This window comes from Lissotriton vulgaris, chromosome 1_1 (assembly GCF_964263255.1).
Source record: "Lissotriton vulgaris chromosome 1_1, aLisVul1.2, whole genome shotgun sequence".
Taxonomy (NCBI): Eukaryota; Metazoa; Chordata; class Amphibia; order Caudata; family Salamandridae; genus Lissotriton; species Lissotriton vulgaris.
In genome coordinates this window covers 1934773843-1934800831 of record NC_141685.1, presented here as the reverse complement: position 1 = coordinate 1934800831, position 26989 = coordinate 1934773843, and the positions used below count along the sequence as shown (strand labels likewise).

The 26989-nt window shown below is 40.1% G+C and overlaps 1 protein-coding gene across 1 annotated transcript in view; it reads right to left on the bottom strand.

Moving 5' to 3' along the window:
- The window catches only part of PTPRQ (protein tyrosine phosphatase receptor type Q), a 1452710-nt gene that overhangs the window by 476426 nt on the left and 949295 nt on the right, over positions 1-26989 (bottom strand). Inside the window, exons 39-43 of the mRNA XM_086919596.1 lie at positions 24963-25108; positions 11739-11907; positions 7670-7948; positions 3345-3638; positions 463-738 (exon numbers count right to left, since the gene is read on the bottom strand). Of these exons, the coding sequence (XP_086775722.1) occupies positions 463-738; positions 3345-3638; positions 7670-7948; positions 11739-11907; positions 24963-25108 (1164 nt within the window). The remainder of the gene's footprint in view (positions 1-462; positions 739-3344; positions 3639-7669; positions 7949-11738; positions 11908-24962; positions 25109-26989) is intronic.

The window sequence follows — 26989 nt, the reverse complement described above, 5'->3', positions numbered from 1 at the left end:
GCTCCCTTCCACTTAATCAACTTCTGCTTTTAGTTTGGCTTCATGATCTTTTATAAGGATGATAAATTAAGAATACTAAAAGGTATTTTCATAGCATACAAAGACAGCAAGTTTCACTGATACTGAAAATGTTCTCCAAAACGCTAACACATATTGCTTTATCAAAGGGGACATGAACCCATCGCAAATATGGTTTGTGCGAAAATCTATTGGGGGAGCAAGTCAAATTAGGATTTGGCTCAGCTCTCATGGAAAGTACAGACATTCTAGGAAGACCAGTTAGAGAAAATGGGACTGGCCCAACTCCCTAAAAATATTAACACACAATAGAATCATTTTAATTTCCTAGTCTCATTCTGGATTTCATAACTGTATTAATTTTTGATTAGTGTTGTCGACATACTGAAATGCATGCAGCAAATCATGAATATAGTGGGGCAATAAATAAATGAAAGGCCTTACCAGACTCATCTGTATGAAAAGCAAATAGCCCTGCCGGGCCCAGGCCTTTGCTTGTCCTTGCTGCTACTGAGATATGATAAACTGTAAAGGGTAACAGATCTTGTAATGTGGTGGAGTTAATGGAGGTAGTAAAAGAATTATTCCTTTCTGGTCCCATTAGGTGACAGCTGTAACCTGTTACGACTCCGGTAGGTGGGAAGGGTGGCTCCCAGCTCAGTAGAACAGAGGTAGATGTAAGGTTTTTGTAAGTAATGATTACAGGTGAAGTCTCGGGCACTGCAAAAGTACAAAGAACAGGTATTAAAATACACTCAAATCTGGATTTATAATACTCAAGGAATGTTGGTGCCAGTTTGGGCATCCAGAGTGGGCATACATCGTTAACCTCATGCACAAGTGTCTCCGCAGTACAAGGTTTTATATACAATGAGTTCAATTGAGTTTCTTTCAGTCTAAACAGAAACCACTGCGGAGCAATTCTTGAGGTGTAAGAGACCACAAATATTGTATTGTGCATTATCCATGGGTCACTGAACCTTTTCTGAATGAGCACCATCTTTGATGCGCCTGCTCAAAAATGTTTGTTTTTTCAATAACTAACTTCCAAAGTGGTAGTTAGTTACTGAAAAATAAAAATAAAATATCCTGACATGCTAGGTATTTTCTCCCAGATCTTGGGGGTCACTTCGTTTTTTTCTTGTTTAGCACAGCCCAGCTTAACTTGGGGGTCCCAAATAAGAAAAATGTATGCCAGAATGACAACCTAAACAAGGCAGATGTTCTGAAATGAAATGACCAATGGTCCTGTGGTGAATGGGCAGTCTGGTAATGGTTTCTGTCAGTGAAACCAGCTGCAGTTCTGACAGAATACTCCTAGCACTTTGCCCAAGTCTAGATGGCGAGCAAACCACAACTTTGGTGGGAGGGGATTTCTGTGTATTTTGGCATATGCGCCACACCCAGAAAACTCTAAATAGTTCTCCTACTTTTCAATGAGTCATCATATATTATAAGCTACTAGTGGAACTTTCAGTTTCAACTGTAATGCATATTTGATTATGTTTTGCAATTAGGCAAGAGTTTTCAAGGTCTTTTATAGAACTACAAACAATCATTAAAGACGTCTCTGAATGGTTAAATACAAGTAGTATCTGAGGATCTTATCTCATAGACTCCAGACAATAGTCACATAGACTGATGCAGCTCACTTGGAAAGTGCAGGCACAGGTTCATAAAGAGGACCTCTGCAGTTTGGGAGATGTGACTGAGCAGCACAATGCTGCACTGCAAGCCTCATTAATGAGTCTAGAGGCAATGGACACACTCCTTTCCAATATATATCATGGAGAAAAAGGTTCTAAAAAGATTCCTCTAAATAACTGAGTATCCCCTATTGTGCTTAGTGAAAAGGTCCTTTAAGCCAAGCATGGAACTCTTAGGGCCTGATTACAACTTTGGCAGTCTTGCAGCAAGTCAGCACACCAGCGCACAGCTGCGAGACAGCCAAAGCCCTCCGGACACCCCCTGCCAGATTAGGAGTTTAATCCTGGCTTGGCGAGGGGTGCATTGGCACTCCAATGAAGGTGCCTTTCTAAGGCTCATATTTGAGCCTCAGTACGGCACCGCCGTGGGAGTGCCAAAGCACTCTCCTGCACTGCATGGACAGTGTAGCCCATGCAGTGCAGGAACAGAGGGTGCACAGAGACAGGGGACACACCATCTGGCCCCCCTGCATGCACCCCATGGCCCAGAGGCAACAGGGGCCTCTTAGTTTCCTTACTGACACAATACTCCTGGCGGGGTCACCGCCATGAAGACTGTGGCAGTGATAAAACTTGTAATATGCTTGCCAGTGCTGCTAGCATATTGCAGCCACAGACCCCTGTAGAGGGATCACGGATCCCCGTTGGCAGCAGTGGCCCTATGGTGGTTCAACCATCAAACTCATAATACAGCGATCACCACTGCCACCACGGGTTTGGAACATCTAACTCGTAATTAGTCCCTTAGTCACAGTGACCGTTGATTGCCAGGTTCTTACCATATTTTTTATGTGTATCAGTGACCTTTCACAAAGGTGCATTTTTGACAAGTTTTATTAACTCTTTTATACTTATTGAGGTACTGAAGTACTTATTACATAAATATTCACTCTCTAACTTTACAGAGTTAATAATTCCTTCAGCTCATTAATATATTCATTGCCCAGTAAACATAGTTTATCTGCCAAAATCCTGTTTTGGTCAGCGGTCCCTCTTCTCAGTCAAAATAGTCCTTCAAAACAGCAACAAAATCCTCTACTATAACAATTCAAGAGTTTTCTTATAATGCCTGCCACTCTTTTCAATGTGAGATACTTAAACAGATTTCTAACCATACAAATACCACAGGAATACAAGGAGAAAGAAAAGGAAAACAGATTGCAGATAAAGCATTGTTTAATATGCAAAGGAATTGTGAGCTACACAGGAAGGGAAGGATCATGATACTTGTGAACAAGAACCGTTTTTTTCTGTTACTTTTTGGAACAAAATATGTTTGAGTATCATGAAATGATTGTTTTGAGTTTATCACCACTATCGAAAAATTGCTCAGACATTTGCAAGGCACTTCAACTACAGACTTTGCATCTTCATTAGAGTTAAGCAGGTGTGGTACATTTGCAGAGAAAAAACGTGCCCCTCGTGCAAACATTTCTCTACAAAGACAATGTAGAGCGGGCAGCCATGAAATATTAAAGTTTCACAGAAAGTGTTTCTGGTACATCAGTGAAAGCACTTTCAGCTAAACTGAGAGACCAAAGTCACTGGGTAGGTTATTCCAATCAATGAACATGTTTCTTTAATTTAATCAGCATAAAAGATAAAAAAGGTAAGACATACCATCTTCCTCGGTTTGGAAGTGTAACTGCAGAGTGTGACTTTCAGCATACCCCTTCTTTGTGCCGGGGGTAATAGTCAATATATAGTCAGTATACTTTTTCAGTCCATCAATCAATTTGCTGTTTTCATGAGTGACAAGTCTCAGTAGTTCAGGGCCAACCTGAGATGTCCTTAAATTCAGAGAGACTCTGTAGAAGACAATGCCATTGGGCTTGGAGGGTGGAAGCCAGCTCACATTTACAGCAGTAGAAGACACATTCTGGTAGTTAAGGTTCTGAACAGGTCCATCTGGAACTACAGCACATAAAAAGGAAGAAATATTAACATTACATAATTTAGTTACACATTCGGGGAAATTAGGTGATTTACAAACATTTAAGTGCCAACTATACGTGTAAATAGCTTTACTTGTAGTTTAAAGGTAATCATGAAAACACACCATACACCTCTATTTCACAAATACGAAATCTATTTCTGTGACATTTCAAAAAGATTCAAAACTTCTGCTTGGTGTGAAATGAGATCGATCAAATTAAAGGTAAGATAAGCCTTAATTATTTTTCACTTTTCGATTAAATGCAAAACAGCTATTTTGTTGCCACTTGATATTTGTTGGGTTCAGAAATGAAATGCAACACTAGCGGCATTAAAGGGAAACAGTTGAGGGGAGATGCCACCATGGAAGGCCAACTTTTCAACTCTGTTCACTTGCGGCTATAAGTGATAACAACGAATTAACGAATTAGAAATGTATATGATATACATTTTTAGTTGCTATAAAAATACGCCTTAAGCATGCCCAACAAATAAATGTGCATGCGATTCATTCTCAGTAAAATAGAAAATTACCATGAATTAGTTAAAACTTCCTAGTTTACTTGTCCACTGTATTTTTCTGTGACTAACAGATGTAACATTGAAAGGACAAATTCTGTAGCACGTTTCGACAGAAGTACACATGTTCTTATGTTTGTATTATTATTAATGAAATCCTTCCTTCCAACCTGAAGTAAGCGCAAGAAAATGTTGTGCAAAGAAAATAAATTATTGAAATATATCACAAAGGTGCTATTTTCTTTCTTGTAGAAAGTTACATGAATGTTCAATGTTACATTATTGTAATGAATTCCCTCAGAGAAAATCATAGTGTAGTGTATTATATATTATAACGATTCAAGCGTCTGAATAGAAAGCAATAGAGAATGTTTAGTATCGTATGTGTCTCAACTCTATTTAATTATGTGTGCATGAGTTGTTCTCCAGTGGAATGTACTAGCAAGATGACATATTTTTAGTGAAGCACAATTGTACTAACATAGGGCCAAAAGTACAAACATTAGAAATACTGATTCCATAATTGTGATTTTCTCCGAATCGCAATTAGGAAATTGGTATTCCTTGAGTACTCTTTTGAGTTTCATATGAGATCCCTAGTGGGTCGCAAATACACCTACCTCATGCATACTTATGAAGTAGGTCGCAATTGGCAACCCATTAGCAATCACAGCAATCACAGGGATAGATTGTTTTCAAATGTGGTTTGGAATGTTATTATCGGCCACATGCATCATTGTTGCCGTTGCGATTTCTTAATTGCGAAAATTAAGGAATCGCACTTAAGAAATCGCAAAAGGCTATGCATCAAGAAATCGCAATTTTTTTTGCGATTTCTAAAAATTCCTTAATTGCGATTCACAATTTGCGAATCGCAATTAAGGAATCCCTTCCCATTGATTTCTATGGGCCAAGAGGCCCATAGGAATCAATGGGAAGTCATTCTCAATTTGCGATTCGCAATTTGCGAATCGCAAATTGAGAATGCAATTTCAAGGGTGCAGGGGGGGTCCTAAGGACCCCCCCCTGCACACCTGAAATATAACTTTAAGTGCATTTTTCACACACACATGCCCAAAGGGCATGTGTGTGTGTAAAATGAAACTTTCAAAAATGCACTTTTGTGCATTTTTTAAAGTTTTCGCAAATTACCATGAAGGTCAACTTCATGGTAATTTACCTCTCCCTATTTGCGAATTCGCTAATTTAAAATGTTCATGCATTGCATTTAAGATATCTCAATTTGCGATTTCTTAAATGCAATCACAATTTTAGAAATCGCAACATGATTGCGATTTCTAAAATTGCGAAAAACATGAATCATCCCAATTTTGACAATTGCATTCGCAAACGGCCGAAAAATGCGATTCGCACCGTTTGCGAATGCAATTGACAATGATGCATGTGCCCATAAATGTGGAAACATTTCACACTTTCGTTTTTTTTTATTCAGGTCAAGTTACTGCCTGCTTCAAACTTCTATCCATTCAGCAAATTCGTATTCTCTTTATTTACTATTTCTTTTTTTTTGCTGACCTTATCTTGACAGCAAGGGGCATATTTACCAAGGTTTTGTGCCAGGGTTACACTACTTCTATGGCTCTGCCCCAATGTAAAATAATTTGTGGCCTTTGTTAAGTAGTTTGTGTGGCGTTGATTTGTTCTGTAGTGACTTGGGGGCATATTTGCTTATATTTCATGCCACGCAGGCCAATAAACAGCGTTGCTGCTCTGCATTGCGTGAAAGGCAGACAGCAGAAATGCACTATATCCACGAAGATATGGCACATTTCCTCTATTTCTTAGTGCTGGCATAATGTGTGCAGCCCAGCGCCAACATTAGCCCCCTTGCAAAGCCAAGCAATATATTCTGCCTTGGGTTACTTTGTATTTATTAAACTAAGAAAAGCCATGCAAAGTGGCTTAGTAAATGCAAAAAAGTATTTTGCTTTGAGGCTGTTCGATAAAAGACATGCAATCCTTTTGCAAAACCTTAGTAATTCTGCCTCAAAGTAATGCAAGGCCTTGCATAGCTCTACCTTGCGGTATTTTGCATAAGGAAAGAGTTCCACAGGTGGAGCATGGCTGTTCCCATGCATCCATCCATGGTTTTTGCTACAGTTCCAGATTTATGAATGCTAGTAACCCTAGGAATGCTGCAAAAAGTTACGCCTCCCTGAGGTAGGCATAATGAGAAGAAATATCTTTATTACTCCTCATTGTGCCCTCTGCAAGGGTGCAAGGTGCCTGCACTGACGTTAGGCTGCACACAGTGCACCAGGGCTGGGAGACAGCAGAAATGTTGCGAATCTGAGTACATATGTCTCATTTACAATAGTGGATGCAACATGTGCACCAATTTTTTGTGTCTTTCCTGTCATTTTGTGATCTTACCTATATATAAAAAGGTCGCATTGCAAAATGTCCGTTCGAAAAGCATTGCTAAACAACCCACTTACTGAATATCATTTAGGCAAGACGCTATTTGTGATCCTCTGTGATTGCATACAAATGCAGCGATGGCAGCAAGAAAGAACAGAAGACCTCCACCCCTATTTTCGAATACCGATAGTATTATATTTGTTTAACCCAGAGCATTTCTCTTAAAGATTCAGGTGCCACTTAAAAAATTTCTCATTTAGAAAGACTTCTGGTGAAGCATCAGTGGCTCCAGTGACTGTCCCACGAGAGGTACACGGCATGATTCACAAAGGGGAAACTTCCCTGACAGGTGTGGGTATCTGTTCAATGATGTATATCCACAGCTGAAGCCACAAAGCATTGTTTCATGCCATTAGATTTCACAATGAAGAGAGGACAGCCAATTCAGGCTTCCTTCTAATTATGAATTGGAACGTCACAAATTCTGTTTTGTGAGCCAGAAAGTATTTTTATGTCTCAAAATACTCTTTTGCAGTTGCAAACCCTTTAATTCAAATCAATTGCATGGTTAGAAATCGCAAACGTGTTTTGTACATCAGACCCCTAGTTGCTTGACGAGGACTAAGTTTACAAAAGCATGTGCAAAGCAATTGCCAAACTACAGGAAGGCCTCTAAACACCTTTTGTTAATTTAAGAAAAAATCAAGCTATTGGAATTTGCTCAACCAAACGCCCTTCAACTGAAACGCCACATCAGCTAGCAAATGGTGTAGTCATCACTCAACAATAGTGAGTGCTTTGTCAAATTAATCTTTTTAATACTGTAATAAGACACTTTCTAAAACGTGTATAAAATATATAAAATGCTCCTATTACTTCCTTATTGACAAATTTCGTCATTAAATCCTGCCCACTTCAAATTGTGTTTGCAGTATTGGTGGACTCAGTATTGTAACCGAAACGTATTTACACAAAATTAAATGTAACTTTTGCAAATACATTTATAATCCATAACCTCAAGAGGAGAAAAACAATAAAAAAAGTCTTGTAAAAGTAGATAAAAACAGAAGTAAGTACAGTTGAAGATTAGAAAGTCAATAGATACTTACTGGATTCTTCTGTTTCGATAGTGGAAAGTATCCCAGGTCCTCTACCCTTGACGGTAAAGGAAACTATCCTTATCTGATACTTTGTGAAGGATTTAAGACCAGTGATATTTAAGGAAGTGATAGATAGTCCAGGAAGAATCAGGAAAGTCTGATTGTCATTTAGTGTGAGTTCATAGCTGGTCAAGTGACCATTAGGCTTCAGAGGAGGCAGCCAACAAAGAAGAATGCTTTGAGATGTTCTGGACAGGACAGTCAGGTTTCGAACAGAATCTCCAGGAACTACAGCAACAAAAAAAAACTGAGAACATGAGCTACATAGAATATCACTGTTTCAACTGTGTTGCAAAACGCCATTTAAGTTTAACAATATATAATCTTGTATGTGGTTTTTTGAATGCATTCATTGGCATGATTTCTATATTCTGTATTAGAGAACCAGTTATGTAATTCAATGCAATGTTATAAACAATTTTCAAGAAGAAACATTTTGCAAAGTAGCATAAGAAAGCCGACACTTCTTGTTGTGGAAATAATAATACTCTTCTTTACATTTTATAATGTATCACCACCTTTCTGTTAATTCACATTGAACTGTTAGAAACATAAAATGATGTACAAGCGAAAACTGGTCTTTTATGCCAGGGATTAGTGCATGATTAGTACTTTTTTCACATGCTTGATTCTAATTTGTAATAGCTATTATGAGCAGTACAAACAATATGATACATTTTACATCAGTTTCTCACTTAATGTCATAAAAAGGGTGTTTGACCACATGGGACATTTATAGACAGCGGCCATACAGCATAACCCTTTAATGTCGAGAGACACTTATTATTTGAATATCTTGACTATTAAAATGTAGGTCAGAATGGCGAAATTAGGTTAGAGTGCTGGAATCCTGCTGTAAGGAATCTTGCCAAACCAAATAATGGGTAGCTAGAGTATGGTATGTCACTCATCAAGGGATCATATGAAATTCAAGCCAGACATAAATTTAGATCACAGCCAGTATTCTTTTAGCTAGGCATGTACACAGTTACACCCGCATGTATGTAAGCTAACATGTTGGCATGCAATCCTTTAGTATTCAATCAATCAATCAAGCGATCAATCAAGTGGCTTGTAAAGTGCGGCTACTCACCCATAAGGGTCTCAAGGAGCCTGGGGGGATGTGGGACTGCAGATCTGTCTCAAGGCACTGTGCTTCAGTTGAAGAGCCAGGTCTTGAGGTACTTCCTGAATTGGGGAAGTGACGGCGATTGCCTTAGGAGGAGAGGCAGGGCTTACCAGGTCTTTGCTGCAAAGAAGGAGAAGGATCTTTTGCAGATACGTGGGATGGCGGCCAGGGTCGATTGAGTGGTGCGGAGGTCTCTGTTGGGTGTGTGGAACGAGAGGCAGTGGTTGAGGTATGCAAGTCCTGTGTCATGTAGGGCTTTGTAGGTGTGTGTGAGGAGCTTGAGGGGGATCCTTTTGTTTACTGGGAGCAAATGGAGGTCAACATCCCCTGATGTGGCTGCATCAGGGGATGTTGAGGATGAGTCTGGCGGAGGCATTTATGATGCTTTGCAGTTTCTTGAGGAGTTTCTGGGTGAGGCCGGCCTAGAGCGTGTTGCCTTTGTTAGGTATGCTGCTGATGAGTGCGTAGGTGACCGTCTTTCTGGAATCGTGGAGATTCATTTGAAGATGTTTTCGAGCAGGGGTTGCATGTGGAAGCAGGATGATGAGCCGGCATTGATCTGGCAGTTCATGGTGAGCAAGGAGTCCAAGATGATGCCAAGATTTCTTGCGTGATCTGTGGGTGTAGGCGGAGGTCCAAGATCTGCAGGCCACCAGGACTAGTCCCAAGTGGAGGGAGTGGAGCCCAAGATGAGGACTTCAGTCTTCTCTGAAGTTAGCTTGAGGCAGCTAGCTGTCCTACATACAGGTGGCGACAACCTCCTCGTGGAAGTTGCTCTTGGTGACTGTGGGTTCATTGGCGTGGAAGAAGATCAGCTGGCTGTCGTAGGCGTAGGAGACGATGTTGAGCCTGTGCTTCCTGCTGATGGCAGCGTGCGGGGCCATGTAGATGTTGAAGAGAGTGGGGCTCAGGGAGGAGCCCTGAGGCACTCCGCAGCTGATTTCTGTGGGTTCCGAGTGGAACAGTGGTAGTCTGACTCTCTGTGTTCGGCATGTGAGGAAGAATTGGATTATTTTGTTCCTCAGATCTGTTTGACCATATGTTTGTAAACAGTTAGAGATTATGTCTGAAATAGGTTTTTAAATTGTAGTTGTAATTGAATTTATATAGCGATTACTACCCCTGACAAGGCGTTGAATCACTATTTGGGCAGTAGTATGTACTCCAGAACCAATAGAGGATTAGTAGTGAATTGGTATAGGGAGATGTGAAAGAAATTTGAGCGGTGGACATGTGTGTTTGTTATTTGGATTAGATAGAAAGGGGCGACGATGAAAACTCACAGCCTTCAAATTCCAGCAAATTCCAGCAAACCTTATACTTCGGAAAAAGGTTTACACATGTGTAAACTTATAAAATAATTTAGCACATTTTCTAATTGTGCTTTGGGCGTGTATTCTGTATACAACGCACATTAATCTCCTAACGCAAAATGTGTACTATGCGGTGAGGGGCGCTTGTATCTGTGGCAGGTGAAGACATCTTCATCACTCGCTTCCAAAGAGTTTCAGCACCCTCCTTGTGGCTTGTCCTTTGCAGGAACATGTCCCATTAGTATTGTACAACCCCATACTCCGCTGTTCATGTAAGCCATCAGCATGTAATTGCTGAATGCACTGGTATCTCTAAATGATTATTCGAAATATGTTTCTTTTCATTTACAAGCACAGCCCTTCACCCAGTATAAAGGATATTTTTCCCATCGCCAGGTGGATGAAGGTGGTAGCATTCTAACACCAGCAAGGTTGCATCTTTCACCCAGTGGGCTGATAGGTGCAAATGCATAGCGGGTGTGTATCCTCTACTCAAGCGGGGCTGGGCACTAAATGTAATCTCATGAAATAAGTTAGGAAATTAGTCCTCTCCCCACTTATAGGTTCGGAAGCATTTAATTGAGTTTTGTGAGCCAGCAAAATGCCACACAATTGAGTTGGACACATTGGTCCATAAATAAATGTGTTTTTGTTTCTTGCACTGAGCTTTCATGTTGTTTCCTTTTACTCAGTTGCTAGGATTGAAGTTAAAATCCCTTAAAAAAATCTTCCAAACAGATTCATTCTTTTCAATTCAGTTGGATTTTTTCTATTTCCTTTATCATTGCTCTTTTATCTATTGATGCGCACAAGGAGTTATGGTTTCATATTCTGGCAGCGGCGGCTCTCCCGCTATGGGGGAGTAGCATCGCCCCACCTACCAGCCGCCCAAAAAATGAAAAACAAAACGATAATAAACTCTTGTTTATTAACGTTTTATTTTTTCTCTCAGGTCGGAGGCTTGGGGGGTGTGCCAGGGTGATGACAGGCTGGAGGAGGAATGTTTTGCACTGGTATTCAGTGCGCTTGATGGTTTGGCCTGCCGGCTCAGGCCAGCAAAACCATAATGCACACTGAAACTCTCTCCAATCTGAACTGCGTTGCCAGGTTGGAGTTAGCAGGCACAGGCTCCAGTCTAACTAGGGGAACAAACCATCGACGCTCAGGCCAATCCAGACGCTGCTTTCAGCAGCATGCAAGCAGCATCAGGATTGGCTGCAGTGCACTCTGGGAGCCTGTGCATGGAGAACAGAGGGCGCAATACAGCGACACAGGCAAGCAGTTAAAAAAATATATATTTTATGTCCACCTGGCACCCATTCACCTCCAGGCCCTGCCACCCCTCCACTCAATCCACACACCGACCGCTACTGTATTCTGGAATGTAATATAGCATCTGAGATTAAAACAAAAGATTTCCAACACATCAAAGTGTTTTGCCACTATCGTTTCTGGCTGTTTGGTCTTGCTTGTTGGTATTTAAATGTGCTACTAAACATTTATTCCCATCTGACTGTCTCTATTTAAATGAACATAATGTATCCAAAGCTGAATGAAAACAATATGTTTTACTTACTGTCTTGATCAGTATACACATTAATTGAATCACTAGTCTGGTTTCCATCTCCCATAGATGTGCTTGATGTTATCCAAAGTTCGTAGGAAGTAAATGTAGCTAGGTTGTCTAAAATGGCAGACAAACTCACATTCTCAATTTCTATGCCGATATCATCATTTGTAAAGTTCTGAAACAAAAAAAGGGGTTTTGTTATAACCATACACAAAGAGATTAGGCATATCATGAATAAAATACGGGGGTGCAGGGATTAAATTAAAAGGAAGAAAACTCAAAGAAACATTCAATTCCAATAGCACGGCTTGATATTGTCTTTCCATTTCTTTTCGAGAAAAAATGCCTTCATTTGTAAAAAGAAAGGCAAATTAGTTTTTATCCCACCAAATGGCAAATTGAGCCACATGTTTAACACAGAAAAACAAAATATGAGAGTGGAGCTAGAATGCAATGACCATTTTAAAAAAGCAGTGGTTTGTTTTGTGATGGTTTTTGCAAAACTTTACTTCTCGGGAAGCTGCCAGGCTGCCATCAATCTTAACAAAAAAACATCGGCTAATGGCAAAAATGTTCTTCTGGTCTCTAAATACCACATATTGCCATAGTCTTCCAGGCATGGAAGGAAATTCCTTTGTGTGTTGATGTCCCCTAGTGAAAGGGCAGCAAGTTGTAACTCATAGTGAAGAGGCTGAATTGTCTGGCACATGCTGGAGTGGGTGGAATAAAAAAGGGAATCAGAGACCACACACTAATTGAGGAAGTCTGTCTGAAAACCCCTATATACTGTCATACATATAATTTAGTAAAATCAGCACTGCTAACACAGACTTAAAAATGCCAGTTAGTCTGGCATTGGCTATCAGACGCTTGCCAGAAAGAAAGAAAGAAAGAAAGGCGAAGGCAAGAAAGAAGGAAAGAAATAGGAAGGAAAAAAGAAAGAAAGAAAGAAAGAAAGAGGAAGGCAAGAAAGATGGAAAGAGGAAGGTAATAAATAAGGAAATAAAGAAAGAAGAAGTGATTAAAGAAAGATGGGGAAGGAAGAAAGAAAGAAAAGAAAGAAAAAAGAAAGAATGAAAGAAGCAAAAAATGAAAGGAAAACAAGAAAAAAGGAAGGAAAGCACGAAAAAAGTAAAGAGGAAGGTAAGAAAGAAGGAAACACCTATAGGTAACTATGTTATACACAGAATTTTAATAAAATCAAAATCCCCTGACTAACACAGACTTTAAAAAAAGCCAATCACTATGGTATTTGCTGCCAGCCTCTTGCCTTAGAGAAATAAAGGTAAGCAAGAAAGAAAGAAAGAAAGAAAGAAAGAAAGAAAAAAAGACAGAAAGAAAGAAAGAAAGAAAGAAAGAAAGAAATAGAAAGGCAAGAAAAAAGAAGACAAAACAGAAAGAGAGAAGAAGGGAAGAAATAAAGAGGAGAGAATGAAATAATGAAAGGAAACAAAGCAGTAACACAAGAGTAAGAAAGAAGGAAAGAAGAAAATACAAATTAAATAAAAAGAAAGAGGAAGAGGAAGAGAGGAAGAAAGTAAGATGGAAAGAAAGAAAAAGAAAGAAGCAAAAATGATGTAAGAAAGAATGAAAGAATGAAAGAAATAAAGAAAACACAAAGGAAGCAAGAAAAGAGAGGAAGTAAGGAAGAAAGAAAGAAAGAACGTAAGACAGAAACAAACAAACAAACAAAGACAGACAGAAGCAAAAAGGGAAAGAAAGAAGAAGGAAACAGGAAAGAAAGAAAGAAAGAAAGAAAGAAAGAAAGAAAGAAAAAAGAGGAAAGAAGGATAGAAAGAAAGAATGACAGACAGGAATGGTTGTAAGGATAGAGCACCCCCATTAGCTTACATTCAGAGTTATGTGAGCTGTTCATATGGTGTGAAAAAACACCAGTCAGCTAAACAAAGGTTACTTCAAAAGAAATTCACAACAGAATTGAAAGGAGACAGAAACTGATAAAGCTGGAATGTGCCCTGTAATTTCATCTGTTTGAAAAAAAGTCATTCTTGCTCATTAGGCTATGCAAACAAAGGGTACACTAAAGTAATAATACATTAAAACACAAAAACACTGGGGCTAAAGAGAACTAATTTCTGTGAGGATGCTCTTCTTGTGAAAGAGCTAAATGCCATAATTCAAAGTGAGTTTAGTTAGTGGTTGAAGAAGGCTGACTTATTGCACCATGCTATATGTTGTAGCAGGCAGAAGTAAAATGTGATTGCCAAAAGAACAGACCAATACATGAAGAGATATGGTTAAAAGCCCATTTATGTAAGTAAATGTAAATGTGGCGTATTTGTATAGCGCGAACAGTGACCCGGAGGCATCCCGGCGCTTGTACTCCTACCACAAGGGAACCCCTCCTGGCTTTTCCTTGTGGGGTGTCCACTCCTGGGCATCCCATGGTGAAACCAGGCTTCCCTTGTGTATCAGGGGGCCTTTGTGGAGACTAAGCAAGCTATTGCCCAGAGTTGCAGCGTGGGACCCATGCTTAGAATCGGCACTGAGGCGAGATTATCCGGTCAGAGGAATTTAAGCCCGAAACCCGCCGAGGCGGGAATCGAACCCTGGTCCCTGGCCAGCGTCCTGCATCAAGGTCTGCCGCTCTAAGCATTGAGCCACACTTCTCCACCATTGAGCCACACTTCTCCACATAGAATACATATAATTTTAGTAAAATGAAAAGGTCTTTGCTAAAGCCAGACCTAAAAGAAGAATGGAGCAAGGTAGGTTGAGGAATAGTACAGGGTGGAAGACGAGGTATGGCAAAGGACCTCCTTTCTCCATAACAGGATGAAGAAGTGCAACTATAAAAGCACAAAGTATCAATCGTTTGTGAGAAAACAAATATGAAAATATTGCATGGAACCAAATAGTGCACTAGAAAATACATTTCTTATTATGAAACACAACCAAGCCATGGTATTTATTAATTATTATGATGTTTTTATGGTTCACAACAAGGGTGAAGCGGGGCTTGAGGAGATTTTAAGACCCACAAGGATTGGCTCCCCAACTTAAATACATATCACTAGAAAACAAATTTAGGTCTAAGAATTAGAAGCACAGTCGAGGGGAGTGATCCAACGAACAGCGTAATGTCCCTTTATCAGGAAGAAATTCCTCACCCACTAAAGGTGGCATGCTTCATCAACATCTGGATTCTCCTCGTGCCGTGATGCCTAGTCCAGGCACGGGCTACAACCCCCTCACTGAGAGGGAGGAGCTCAAAGTTTTGTTTCTAAAGGAAAGTATGCTAAATACCACAATGATGAGTTGGAGGTTCAATGAGGGGCCCAGCGCAAAGGAAGAAACGTGAGTAGGTGTGAAGGAGTTAAAACTAGCTCCCGGATACGTAATGCATCTTTAATAGAACGTCCCTGAGCTAAGATTAAAAACAGGGCACTAGCAGGGAAAACATATACCTGCAGTCAGTGAAGAAGAATGTCAACATGTTTCAGTCTAATCCCATTACAGCTTAAAAGTGTAATAAGGAATTCCCAATGCTAACCGCTGAGAGGAGTAGCCCTCACAGTAGTGAAAAATTAAATATGCTATTTGTCACTTCCAGGATATGCAAAACATAACCTTTTACTTACCTTGTACCCTGCCCTTAAGGTTACGTAGGGCCTACCTTGGAGTGACTTATATGACATATGTAATAAAATGAGAGTTTAAGGCCTGGCAAGTAGTTTTAAATGCTAAGTCGAAGTGGCAGTAAACTGCACACACAGGCCTTGCAGTGGCAGGCCTGAGACAGGTTTGAAAGGCTACTGATGTGGGTGGAACAAACAATGCTGCAGCTCCATTAGTAGCATTTGAAGTACAGGCCCTGGGTATATGGTATACCACTTTACAAAAGACTTACAATTAAATCAAATATGCCAAGCAGGTGTCAACAATTATCGCATTGTTAGAGGAGAGGGAACATGTCTTTTGACACTGGTCAGCAGGGATAAAGTGACCAGAGTCCTAAAGCCAACAAAAGATCAGAAAAGAGAAGGAGGAAGGCAAAAGGTTTGGGGTTACCCTTCAGAGAGGGGCATTTTCCAACAACTCAGGACAGCATTTGTATTCTCAAAACGAATAATATCCAACCATGCATCGCATATATGGCTTTCTTCAATGGCAATAGTATGAAAGTTCAATGCCCTGATGTCACCCCTAGTCCCCCTCCCAAATGTTTCACTGTGCACCATTAATCAGAAACATGGAAATGCCACACACTGGCCCAAAACAAGGCAAGAGTTCCAGTGAAAAAGAAAAGCATCTTCAAGATCTTTGAGACGTATCAGCAGACTGGCTTCAAAAAATAGTTAAAATATACCAAATAGTACAATAGTCCTAAAATTGTGGAATCAGGCCATACCCCAATTTAGAAAAATTATACCAGAAGTAGATTAAGAGTAGTCCACATAAAAAACATATTGTTGTGCACAATCCTAATCTGACCACCAATCTCCACTAAATAGATCTGTTGCTCAGTATATATTACCCTGAGACCTGGAAAGAAGTCCTACCAAAAGGACTTTCAATTTAAAAATTACAAGACACACAAGTAAGAATCAGAGACGCTACAACTGGCACCTTTAACAGATAAAAAAGAACATGGTACAAAAAAGAATCATAGAAAAACGATAATGAGCTACTTTGACACAAAAGGTAGAGCAATAGTTAGAACCAATGATCAGAACCTCATATCATTCAACATTATGTTTCTGAACCTCAAAAGAGCCAAAGAATCTGAATTATTTGTGCCTGTCCAATGTTAGAGACTCTAACTTTCCTCTACCATAATACTGATGGAATCATATCCCCAACTCAATGCTGATCCAAGGTTTCCAGAACTGTTCACATGTCATCTACAATCTTGTATTGACCCCAACAACTTACATATGATCAGCATCACACAAAAAGAAACCTACCCTAAGAGAATATGTATTTAAATTGATCCACTCATACCCTACAAAGATTCTACTCAGAGAGTCAGAAGTTGCCTCCCTATCAGTACTAGGGATCATGGGTGTTAAGAGGCCACTGCACTCCAATTACAGCTGTCTTTAACTACCCAACAAGAGCACTGAAAAAGATGAAATCCATCTAAAGCAGGTACCACATTCATTTCAACATATTGGATACACTCCTGGTTCACTTTTCTACAATCTTTACCACTGAGAGGTGAAGAGGGAAAGGTTAAAATGTTGACAATGTTCCATGGTCCTCTGTAGGTATTAATAAAAGGATCATAATGATCTTCCTAAAGGTTGAAGATATGACTACAGCCCGAGCTTAAACATATAGAAGAATGCTTAAACCTGGAGCCACTTCATCAGCTAATTTCTAGTATTAGATCAAAGGGAAGCCTGAACCCTTGCAGAACAAATTACCATGCACTATTCTAGTTTCAAAAGGGAAAAAGTTAAGAAGTACGGGTATGAATAACTTTGCACCAAGACAATGGATATATGTTATTGGAAATTAATACATGTGTAACTGACAACATCTTTGTATTTAACACCCAGCGTTACAGGAAAATTCAAGTTGCACTTTTAGTCTGCTTGATTGATTGCTTTTTTTTAAATATATTTTCTATTGGATTTTTTCCCCATTTTATGCAGGCAGGACAGAATTCATAAAAACTCATATAATACATAACCTTAAAGAAAGAAAAGAAATGCCATGATGTAAAAGCAGATTCAAAACAACATACATTCCATATCGAGGTATACAGATCAAAAGAGAGAAAAAAGAAGATAAATACATAGGATTAATCCAGTTCCCCTTGAATCCACTGATGTACCGGTGCCCAAATCTTTAAGCCTAAAGCTCTCTTTCTGCGACCCTTCGTTCTATATATAGCCGTCTCTATATTATATATAGCTAATAGACGAGCCCTCCAGGTATCAAATGAAGGGGGAACTGGGTTAATCCATTCTTGCGTTATGCAAGCACGTATCAAAGCCATACATATAAATAACAAGCTTTTCTTCCCTTTTGGTAATAAATCAGATGAGACCCCCATTAAAACTAATTCCCATGTATGAGTAACTGGAGAGCCGAAAAATACTGCCAAAAAGAATTGTACCGCAGAAAGAAGTAACGTTAAGCGGGGACAAAGAAACAACATATGTAATGCATCGGCAGCAAACAATCCACATCTACTGCATGAAGATCCTGCTGTCGGCCCCCATTTAGAAATTTTTAAGGGCGTGTAATACAAATCGAATACAGTCATATAATGCTGTGAGCATGCTCTGTCAGTAATCAAAATCTTATTTGCAAGAGCAATAGATTCCTCTAATTGAATAGTATCTGTCCCCAACTTACCAGCCCATCTCTGTTGATAAATATCTATATCATCTGGAAGTGAGGCTATCAATAAGTTATAGTAATAACCTATCGATTTTCTAGTAAACATACTATCAATAAGAGGAATCCTCCGCAGGCCAGAGCGCTCCATTGTGGATAAAGTATTAAAAAAACTATGAATCTGCATATATTAGAAATAATCATTCCTCGTTAACTTATATTTATCCAGAAGATTCGAGAAAGAAATCAAATGCTCAATATACCACAAATCGTCCACATAATGTATTCCATGATTACGCCATCTAATCATTACATTATCTTGAAAAACTGGGGGGAGAATACAAAGTGCTGAAAGGGGTGTATATAAAAGGATTCTTTGAATCCCTAAGTGTCGTTTAATTATTCTCCATACCCCATATGCTGCTATCAGAGTCTTAAACAGGGTTTTTTTGAAGTAGCTTGGCTCTATATTTCGGACCAAACACCCCTGACATTCCTCCCCCAATGCAAATTCATATATTGAAGGTGAATGACTAGCCAGAATCCGTGCTTTATGACCAATTATAAGTGGAGTGGTAAACTGAATTACAGTAGCTAGATAATAAAATAGAAAATGCGGAACAACCCACCCACCCCGAGCCTTAGGAAGTTTCAGATTCTTGTATGCCCTGAGCTGTCTTTTATAGCCCCACAAGAACCTAGTTGACATCCGCTCTAATTGTTTAAAACAAAAAGAAGGGAATTCCAGCGGGATCGCTCGAAACATATATAAAAACTTGGGTGTATAATCATTTTAACACATTATTCCGGCCATATAGGGAGAGGTGGAGATGGTCAATGCGCTCTAAAGAAGAATTTGCTTTTTTGAGGACTGCATTCAGATTTAACTCCGGAATAGCAGACACTGGGGATGTAATTTGAATGCCTAGATATGTTGCCACTGCCACTGTTTTAATCTGTGAAGGTGGATTCTGACCAACAAATAAGAGCTGGGTCTTAGAGATGTTTAGTTTGTAACCTGAAAAGATTCCACATTGAGTCGCCAAAACCTCAATTCTAGGTAAAGCTCTCTGAATATCCGTCGTGGTCACCACTATGCCGTCAGCGTACGCAAGGGCTCTGTACTGAGTACGCGTGACTCTTACAGGTGGAATATCCGCATCATTATTCAGTTTATTTAAAACAATATCGATATATAATGCAAACAAAAGTGGTGAAGACGTGCAACCTGGCGGGTTCCCTGTAAAATTAAAAAAGAGGTAGACTTTCTGCCTCCAATTTTAATACATGAAGTTGGGGAGATGTATAAAGCTTTTACTGCTGAAATCAGCCGAGTGCCAAAGCCCTTCAGCGACAGCAGATCCCAAAAATACGGCCATGCTACCCTGTCAAATGCCTTTTCGGCATCCAACAGGGTAATACCGAGTGCTGTCTTAGTCTCCTGAGCCCAGTCCATAAGAGCAATAATTCGTCTGACATGATCCGTAGTGTCCCGATTAGGGATAAACCCATGCTGCCAGTGTGAAACAATTGATGGAATTACCGCAGAGATATGAGAAGCTAAGATTTTTGAAAATATCTTGCTGTCGGAGTTTATAATTGAGATGGGCCGATAGGAAGATGGCTGGAGAGGTGGTTTGTCTTTTTTAAGAAAAGCCATGATAGTAGATTGTCCCCAGGACACCGGAGCAATCCCTTTCTGAGCTTCCAGAACAGTTAAGAGAAAATCTTGTTTTAACAAGTGCCGAAACGTCCTGTTAAACTCCAGGGGGATACCATCTGGACCCATAGCCTTACCCGCCAGGAGAGAAAGAATGGCCGATTCTACTTCTTCCCAAGTGATATCTAATTCTAAGGCTGCAGCTTGTACAGAGCTCAATTTAGAAATATTACCAGACTCCACAAAATTCAAGATACATTCAGAAGAGTAATTTAAAACTTCCTCTCTGTACAATTTACTATAATAGGCTCGAAAAACCTTCAAGATATCATCTGGGCGGTGATAAATTTTACCGCATTCATCCTGAATATTATTAATAGAATTAGATTCTTCCTTTTGTCTGATCTTTTTGGCCAGAATACGACCCGAATTTTCCCCAACTTCATATAGTTGTGATCGGTAGGTTGCAACCTGTTCTGCTAATTTTCTAGCAATAAATAATTGATTGCAATATCCATTTATCACTACTTTTGATGGCACACCTTTGACACTTATGACAGGTGACTACTATGGCCTTTCATTTTGACCTACATGGCCCTTCTATAGTTTTTTAACTTTTACTCTTACAGCCACTTTAGACCTTTCAGGTAGGGCCCAATGTACTTTCTATTACTATGAGAGTAGTGCGACATGGAATATCGAATGTAGTACTCATGGTGGAAATATTTGCATGGATGAAATGTTTCTCGCCAGTACATATTTTAGACTAACATTACACTAATATAGTGGATCTACTTAGTGCCAGTAAAGAAACATTTTCCCTAATTGAATATGTGATATTTGCGCACATGTGGACATTATTTATATTCAAAGGACATCAACAAATGGTGTGATTATGGATTTTATCTTTCTCTGCCCAGGTCAGAGGAGGGATGGAAGAAAAATCATTTTAGCTAAATGTTTATGTTTATTCCAAACTGACATTTAGTCCCAACATTACAAAGGACCCCAAGGAGGAAATATCTCAACTGAGCAGAAGGGAGCTGTGTGCTACACCCCTTTTGGGGGGTGTTCGTATGGCCTTCTCTCTGACATTGATGGAATCACCTGGAACCCTGCATCCTGCAAGCTGGTGCTTCTCAATCAGATCTGCTGGTAATCTACTCATACCACCAACTACGAAGAAACCATTTAAAGGTTGTATATGCTTTGTTACTGCTATTTAATGCTGAATCAGAATCTATCGACAGTGATAACAGAGGGCAGATCCTGATTTGTTTGTGAATGTCTGGATGCAAATGAAGACCTGATCACTTGATACCAAGATATGGCTCTGCAATGCATGTGAGATAGGTATGAGCAAGAGGCTCTCTGTCACGTTGTCCTCTTGTTTCAAATGGGTTAGGTACCGTTCAGTGGGGGTTATCAGACCTTCTTTAAGGAGTGCTAATATATTTTCTTGGGATGTTTTTCCGCTCCTAAATGAAGCGGTCATCTTCATGATGGGGCTGCCCATCACTAGAATAGTCTGACGCTACTTCAACAAAATCCGATAATATTCCTTCGCCAGCATTGGATAGCTCCACCAGCCCATTTTAAAGTATTCCTAAATAAGTATTATGGAATCAGGACTCATTTACACTGTGATCTACACTGCAGTGTTTGCATCACACAAGTGTGCATTACATTATACAAGCCACACCCTTCGAGTTGGAAATGCTGCTTTCTGACTACTATTTCTCAAGTAAAATGTCTGATGAATGATGCAGCTCAGCTGTGGGTGCTCTAACACCTGAAGCCAGTGCTTGTTTAGGGAACCGGTGGAACCCACTCATTTTTGGGCACCGGGATTTATTTTTAATTTTCTAATTTTGACCAGAGCAATAGAGATAAAGGTAGAAAAGGGTGAAAGAGGGAGTAAGGGGAAAACTAGGAAAACTGTGCATGAGGGAGAATGAAGGGATGAAGAAAGCCTAGAAAATATAAATATAGGGTCAAGGAGTGCATGGTGGTAGATATAAGAGGCTCAAGGTGGGATCAGGAATACACAGCCTTGGTGTTCACATGCCTGATATTCAATAGCGTCGGCGGCCAAAGTCTGAAAAAAACTGTAGTTCCAGGCACTTATTATTTTACAAATTAAGCACTGCCTGACGCCTTCGCGCCCATCATATCTGCCTTTGGGTATCTTCAGCTTCTGACTTTTGCATGGAACCCAGCAGAGCAAAAAAAAGTCACAAATATGGGAGTGAAGTTTATGCACCAGCAACAGAACAAGCGTCCTTGAGTTTTTCCTTCACAGAATGTACACTTGTCAGTCACTTTAAGATATTGTTCAGAAACTGGATCATATTTTTAAAGAGTCCCATTTGGGCTGCATGGAATTCTTGTTGTTCAGCAGGGCCATTCCGTCCTCAGGTTACCTAATCTTTTAATACCCTGGCACCAGTGGTCTAAGCGTCCTGCTGCTCCGTATTAGCACTCACATGCAGGAAATCCTGGCCGCTGTGTCATTAGCTTCGGTTTTCACGGCCGCAAAACTAAACTGCAACACATGAAAAATGTACAGTACGAAAAATCACATTTGGCCTGCAAAACCTACATTAGATCTGTTTTCATCCGACTTTCGCCATTATTTTTTGCATCGTGAACACCAACTGAGAAGTGAACATGCAAAATATTTGTTTAAAGAGATTTAAACTTAAAAGACAAACCCTTGCATGATTTAATAGAAAACAGCAGATTTTATTATATCAATCAGTGAGTATTCCTTATTTCCAGCATCACAATTGGAAAGCAAATGGAAAGCAACACATAGAAAGCAACGCTGGGAAAGAAAGAATACATAAATGACATTAAAGGCACAAAAAACAACCTTGAATTAAATAACCACGTCTCCCTTTATAGTCATTAAACCTCAGATTTTATGCTGATTGGGAATTTTGATCTAATAACATCCAACATAGGAAAGAAAGCTATTAGTTAAAATGTAATATAGAGGAAAAACGTTTGAAGCACAAATTGCCTTGAGTATACGACATACGCTTTCCTCTTCTTATCACTTGTCGATATCTATCATTTATAATAAATATGCGGGAAAATAGATATTCACAGCAGATAACTCCAGATACCTCATTACCCACTGTTTTATCTTATCAAGCTTCCGGACGGTCTAGCTATCGCTCAGCCTGTCTCGAATATATGATAATACAACGCTAGCGTTTTCCACGCATGGCATTACCACGCGAATTTTATTTCGCATGCGTCTTTACCACGCAGCATTTTCCAACGCACGATTATACACCGCAAAATTTACGTTACTTAACATCTTACGTCCTGTACATAATGATACTAGTAGGCTAAAAAAAATAATTTCCAAATTGCCGAACAAAGCAAAATATCGATGTTTATAACAAACCAATACTACAGATTACCTTTCTTTTTAAATTTTTTAATTTACAATGCGCTTTAATTATATTTTTTTATGTATAAACATTGGATCCTTATCTCACCTCTCCACGCCTTTCACCAGCTGCCCTTCACGGAAACGAGCGTCAAAACACGGTTTGAAAAATAGAGATAGGACTACTGTAATGACGTACACGCCACGTCGCTGGGGAGGCTCTTTTCTTGATCGTCAGAGGTACTTAATATCGTCTTTTTTCTCAGTTTTCTATTTTTTTTTTCAATCCGCTTGGTTTTTTTTGGGGGGGAGACCCCCCCCAGCCCCCAAGCCCCCTTTTTTATAGTTCCTTTTTCTTAATGATGAACACGCAGGACGAAAGAACGAAGACTGGAAGGAATGAACGTTGCGTGGTAAAGACGGTTGTGGAATGCACCCGCGTTGAAAAGACGTTTGCGTGGTAAGTGAACCGTAGTAAACGTCACACGTGGTAAAGACTTCGTAGTAAATGATGTGTCCCCCTGTCTCTATGTCTAACATTTCAGTTGTGATGTGTCTCTGTTGATTCTTGTAGTGACAATATTTCAAAGCAGTGAATTCAAAAGTGAGGAGGCACACCGGTAATCCAACCACAAAAGACCTTAGAGCCGATTAGGATACATTATGGGAAGTTAAAAATTAAGTATATTTTTGGGAATATTATGTAATTATCCAAGTTTTATCAGCAATCAAAGTTAAAAGAATGTTTAGTGATGTCTATTGTGAACAGGCATGAGTCTCCATTTTATTTTATATGCCAGGGGACATTTTCAGTCTGGCAGGATGAAAGCACAGCAATAAACTAGCAGTGCTCATGTCCAGGGACAAATTCTTCAATAGCCACAAGATTGCCAGATCGTAGTGGCAGTGTCAATGCCATCTTTAAGGTGGGATTATTGCACTGATTACCCTGTCTAGGTCCAGAAAACAAACAGATACCCTTGCACACAGTGAGAAATGATCTCCACATCAGGGTCATTGATTTGTTATTGCACTCATGCAAACTCCTGCTGTGGGAGTTTGCTTAAGAAAATTTTCAAATTAAGCTGAGCATACCAATAAAACACAGCACCTATTCAGCATTAGGTTGCACCTGCATCTCTAAATCCACAAATGCAGTTTAGGCACATAATCTCCACCAGGAAGGCTGAGATACCTAAGTATGTTATGTTGTGTTATGTTATGGAGATTTGTAGAGCCTACTATCACCCGCAAGGGTATTCTGACCCTGAGCAGGTGAGATTCTAGACAAATCTAGGGCCTAGTTGGTCTACTCGAAAAGCTAGGTCTTCAGCTTCTAGCGGAATTCAGGAAGTGAGGATGAGGCTGCTATGTGTAGTGGGAGGTCATTCTGTGCTTTAGGATTGATGAAAGAGAAGGTTCGACAACTGGATCTGGTTTTCCCTACAATGTGGACAAGTAGGAGTGCAGACTAGTGGAGGTGGCTGGAAGGTTTGTGAAAGCAGATGCAATTGTAGAGGTATGCTGGACCATTGTTATGTAGTACCTTGAAATTATGAGTGAGGAGTTTGAATTGTGCTTGTTTGGGCATGGGGAGCCAGTGGAACTCCTACAGGAGTGGTACAGTGTGAGTACGGAGTAGGACGTTGAGAGTGGTTCTGGCTTAAGAGTTCTGAAAGGTCTGCAGCCTTTTGGTGTACAGTGGTGATACCCTTTTAGGGAGGTCGTGAAAAAGGCCTCAGTGATTGAAGCGGGCTACATTGCCAAGTCAACCACAAAAGTTTACATCAACCCTTCAGTATTTTGCATTTAGTCAAAAGATTGATTGAAAATAATAAACAAGATGGTTTCTTACCTGCATAAATGTGTCTGAGCTATTCTTGTAGTAAATCGAGTAGTACAGAATGATCCCATTGGGCTTTGATGGAGGGCTCCATATTACTAAAATTGATGTAGATGTCAAGTTTGTATATGAGACATTCTTTGGTGGATCGCTTGGTGCTGAAAAAAAATAAATGCAAACAAATGTACTGTTGCAGTCAAATTGCTAGTTGAGAGATGCTCAAATTTCTATTTGGAAAATGCACAAGTACGATGCTCCATAGAAAAGGGATTATCTGAGCTATCTGTCATTTTTTTCCAATTGAAACCCTCTCCAAACTCATATTTTATAGATACAAAGACTCAAAGATGGGAATGGCAGATATAGGCTGCAAAGTCTATTAGAGTAAGCCCATTTGCTAACAATGGCGCAACACCTGCTGAGTCAACCCTCTTCTATTTCCAGGGAGTGTGGATACCAGACCATATTTCACTGGCCAGAAAATTCATCAGGTAAAATTGCCTTAGGCTTGAGCTGCTAGTGCATCAGCAATGTCATCAATGATATAATTAATTATGTCATGAAAGATGTAATATATGTGGTCATAAGTAGGCCTGAGCGAACAGCTACGCTACGCTCGCGAAGTTTGCGTAGTTTGTGCTACTTCGTGCTACGCGAATTGCACGTAGCACAGTGCAAAATCGCCTAGGGTAGCGTAGTTGTAATTTTTTGCTCACTTGCGGTCCTCAATGTCAAGTTGGCGACCGCGACCGAGCAAAATTACATCTTGGCGAGACTCTTTCTCCGTTCACGAACAGCGAGATCAGGTTTCTCTTGCAAGTGGTCGGGATGATAAACTACCAGTCCGCGTTGAGAAAGCTGCTGCTCGAATAAAAATCTACTAGAGTGGCAGACAAAGACAGCTCACACTGTGCGAGATGCCGTTTTTAATGACTGCACAGTGGGGACCAGCATCCAGCACTGTGCAATCATCCCGAACAGCGTACTACGCAGTTCCCATAGCGCCACACGTAGCTCGCGAAGCGCATGTATAACTTCGCATAGCTACGCGTAGCGCGACTATGCAAACTACACCCAGGGTTAGTCATAAGCAGTGTTGGTAGGGGTGCAAGTTATAGTTAACACAGAAAACTATAACAGGTGAATTTCTGACACTGAAAGGTATAGAGTGAGCTATAACTAGAGCAAATATTCTTGAGTTTCCGTACTGCTAATGCATGCCCTCTTAAGGAGGCTTGATTGTGTTGGGGGTGTGTGCTTCCCTTGTAGAGCTGTCCACAGGACAAAGGGTGTGCATAGTAGTGGCTTCCCCACCTCACAGGGTATGAGGGTTTGTAGGTAGAGGGCTCGCCGTCAAAAATTGTGCACCGAGCAACAGCTTTGCATACTAGGTGCTTGGCCGCCGAATTGGGTTTGGGTGTCTTGTGGGAGACGACTTTCTGTGAAAAGCTGTGCACCGGGCAAAGGATTATGTAGTAGGGCTTGGTCATCTAATATGGCTTTGGGGTCATAACTGTAGCCTAGAGGGTCATGGATACATGGTTTTCACTGTGTATCTTAGTTGTATGTGTAGTGCATACTTCTTGTGTGTATTAACGTACTTTCTTTATAAAGTAAAGCACTGAATGAACATTGATCTTATTAGTTATTATTACTGTGTAAACTGTGTTCTGAATGTCCAACCCACCCCACACTCCTGAGTAAGACTTGGCCTCCTCTGTCTCGCTACACTGAGAGAGTCAAGTGCTGGAGAGGAGTATTTGGTTATCAGTTTTGGGGTCCAAAAGTCCTGTGGTCGGGTGGAAACCTTTTGAATTGAGGAAACTAGTGCACAGTAACCCCTGATTGCCCTATTGCTCCAGCAAACCGGTCATTTCATGCACCCAAGTATAGTAGTACCTGTACTTGTGAGTACATATACACACATGTATATTTACCTTTTTGAATTGGGCTCAAAGATTGTAAAGAGAAGTCAGGTTTACCATTAGGATGTCACACAGAAAAAGTGTGAATGTCAATGTAAATGCAAATGCAAATCT